General features: G+C 33.5%; 1 protein-coding gene across 2 annotated transcripts in view; it reads left to right on the plus strand.

The window, feature by feature from the left end:
- Window positions 1-2500, plus strand: part of LOC137647097 (solute carrier family 49 member A3-like) — a 45580-nt gene that overhangs the window by 41399 nt on the left and 1681 nt on the right. The window contains exon 12 of one of the 2 annotated variants that reach the window (XM_068380323.1): window positions 2186-2500. This exon is cut by the window's right edge and continues 1681 nt beyond it. In XM_068380323.1, coding sequence (XP_068236424.1) covers window positions 2186-2190 — 5 coding nt within the window. In that variant the 3' untranslated portion in view covers window positions 2191-2500. The remainder of the gene's footprint in view (window positions 1-2185) is intronic. The other variant, XM_068380322.1, reaches the window with a different exon arrangement.

A 2500-nucleotide genomic window follows, 5' to 3' on the forward strand; every position in this document is an offset into this window, starting at 1 on the left:
TAAGTTAACACATATTTCCCTTGTAATAGATTATGCATGTTCTACAAATCGCACTACAAAACGATACTCATTGAATTTTTACTAGATTTAGCAAACGATAATATATGATTGCTACGCAATTTTGAGGCAGCTGTATTTTCCCGAACGTCGTCGGTACATGTATTCTTGTAATTTGATTTCGAAATTCTGATTAATTGCAACTGAATACGAGAAGATCCATTCCCGCCAGGGTACAGGTTTTGGTTGAATAATACATCAACTGATTTCAATGTGATACATTTTAGCTCGTGATTCGATTTGGCAACAATTTATTTTTCATCGGTTGTTGGTTTCATTCGTTACTCATTGAAACCAACAGCTGCTTTGTAAAAGGACTGTGGTATTTTTAGTAATAAGCTTAGTAGTAGTAGTAGTAGTAGTAGTAGTAGTAGTAGTAGTAGATTGTCTGGTATTCTGGCCTGACAGTTTCTTGCAATCATGCAGCCCGTTCAAAGTGGAGAGATTTGATAGTGAACTACAGGTTCTAGAAGCGTTTTAAACGTTATAGATGCTGTCTGAGCAAAGATCTGGTTGTAATTTTCTTCTTTTTGAAGTGTTTTTAACGTTATAGATGCTGTCTGGGCAAAAGTCTGGCAGTAATTTTAGTCTTATTCAAAGCGTCTCGTTTGGATCCCCTCATAGCAATCTCACTACTCTTTGGACTATCTAAAGACCTTGTCATTTATTACTTATTTTCTCAAGGGTTCCAAGAGTAGAGTAAAAGGACTACGTAATGCTAAAATGCTTTTAAAATAAATTGTATCCAGATATTGATGTCTAAGAATTTCATACTCTAGCAAGTGACTGGATCGACCTACCAGGAAATCTTAAATATATATTTTCAAAAGATCTATTGACCTAGATATCATATCTCTGAAGAGGGTATTCACTGGCAAAACTTTCAGTCTGCAAGAAATATTTTCCTGAAAGATGATATACAGAAATCTATTCTATGTAAAAGTGTGTAAATATAGACTTCTTCATGTGTGGTCCCCTCCTCTCTATGTAGTAACACAGTATTTAAGAAAATATATGTGTAAGATGAAATATTTAAACTTTATTGTAAAGTTATGCGGCTTTGTTATATAAAAGCATTATGCAGGTGAATTTAATAATACGCATTTGGATGAATAGAAGAAGGTTAGCTTTTGGTAAAGTTAACTTCACAATTCTGATGACCTAGCTTCGGCGAGTCAGCTTCCTTTTGACAGGAAACCTGGCACTGCCATGGAATGCATTTTTTAAAATATAAAATCCTGATTAATAGCCTTATAATTCATGTATTTGTTGTTTATCATCCAGAGTTTTAGTTGTGTCACATGCTTCGTGAACTTGGGTAAATGTTAACTATAGCACAGGAATGGCCAACAGTGGGGAATTACAATTTTTTCTGTTTTTTTCAAAATGAGGTAAATTAGTTTTTTGTAGATTCTTTAGATTATTTTTACAGCGTGAGTGAACCCTTTCCTCAAGTGAATTAAAGAAACATCCAAATTGGATCAAAACTTACACAAATATGTCTTAATCTAAACTAACATAGTGCACCACTTCATACATTTCTGGGTCCCCTTTAACAATATTAATAACGACCAAACACATGGAAACTAAACAATCTGCAAGTTATATATTGAGTGTTAGAGCTTAATACGTTATTTACCAGTAGTATTAATTCCTTTTTAAAAGTGACATCACAGCTTGAGCCCATTTGAACAGTAAAGATTAAAGATTTGCTTTTAATAAGCGAGGAATTCATTCAATTTTGAGTCATTTCTGTAAGTCATGCCAGTGCTATTCGTCCTCTCGGCTATGTATATATGGTTGACTAACTGATTTAGGTGTTTGATTATCAAATGATCCGAAAAGAGACTGAGAGGGAAATATCGTCAATACAATAAGGATAGTACCTTGTGAACACCCGCCGTTACCAGTAAAACAAGCCCGTGCTCTTTACTGGAACAAGTGAAATTTGTTAACTTACATTCGGGTTGATGTATTTGATTTTAAAGTTTTAGAATTTAGATTAATTTTGTTAATTAATTTTACACATGGAGCAAATTAAGCCTTCAGAAATACTGTCAGTCATAAAACTTGCTTAATGAAACTTCACTAATTTTATGCCTTGTTTTTCTTTTTATCTTCTTCGAAGAATAGGTTGGTGATACTGCACACCCAAACATACATCTTCCAGAGTCCTGATCTATGGAGATCTGAAAAAGCTCACAATAATTCACTTCATTAAATATATTTAGAAGTTTATGAGCTGTAAATGCAACCCATAGACCTCTTGAAACATAGCCAAGAGTCACAATGGATCATGTTGCAAGAAGGATTTCCACCACTGCCAAATTAACAATAATAAACTTTCATGTCCCATATGAAGAAAATATTTTCCTAGGAGCTATAGTGTTCATGAAAACTTTCACAGTTGCTTTATATTTTAAAGAAATCAAATAATTACTGT

Source organism: Palaemon carinicauda, chromosome 9 (assembly GCF_036898095.1).
Source record: "Palaemon carinicauda isolate YSFRI2023 chromosome 9, ASM3689809v2, whole genome shotgun sequence".
Lineage (NCBI taxonomy): Eukaryota > Metazoa > Arthropoda > Malacostraca > Decapoda > Palaemonidae > Palaemon > Palaemon carinicauda.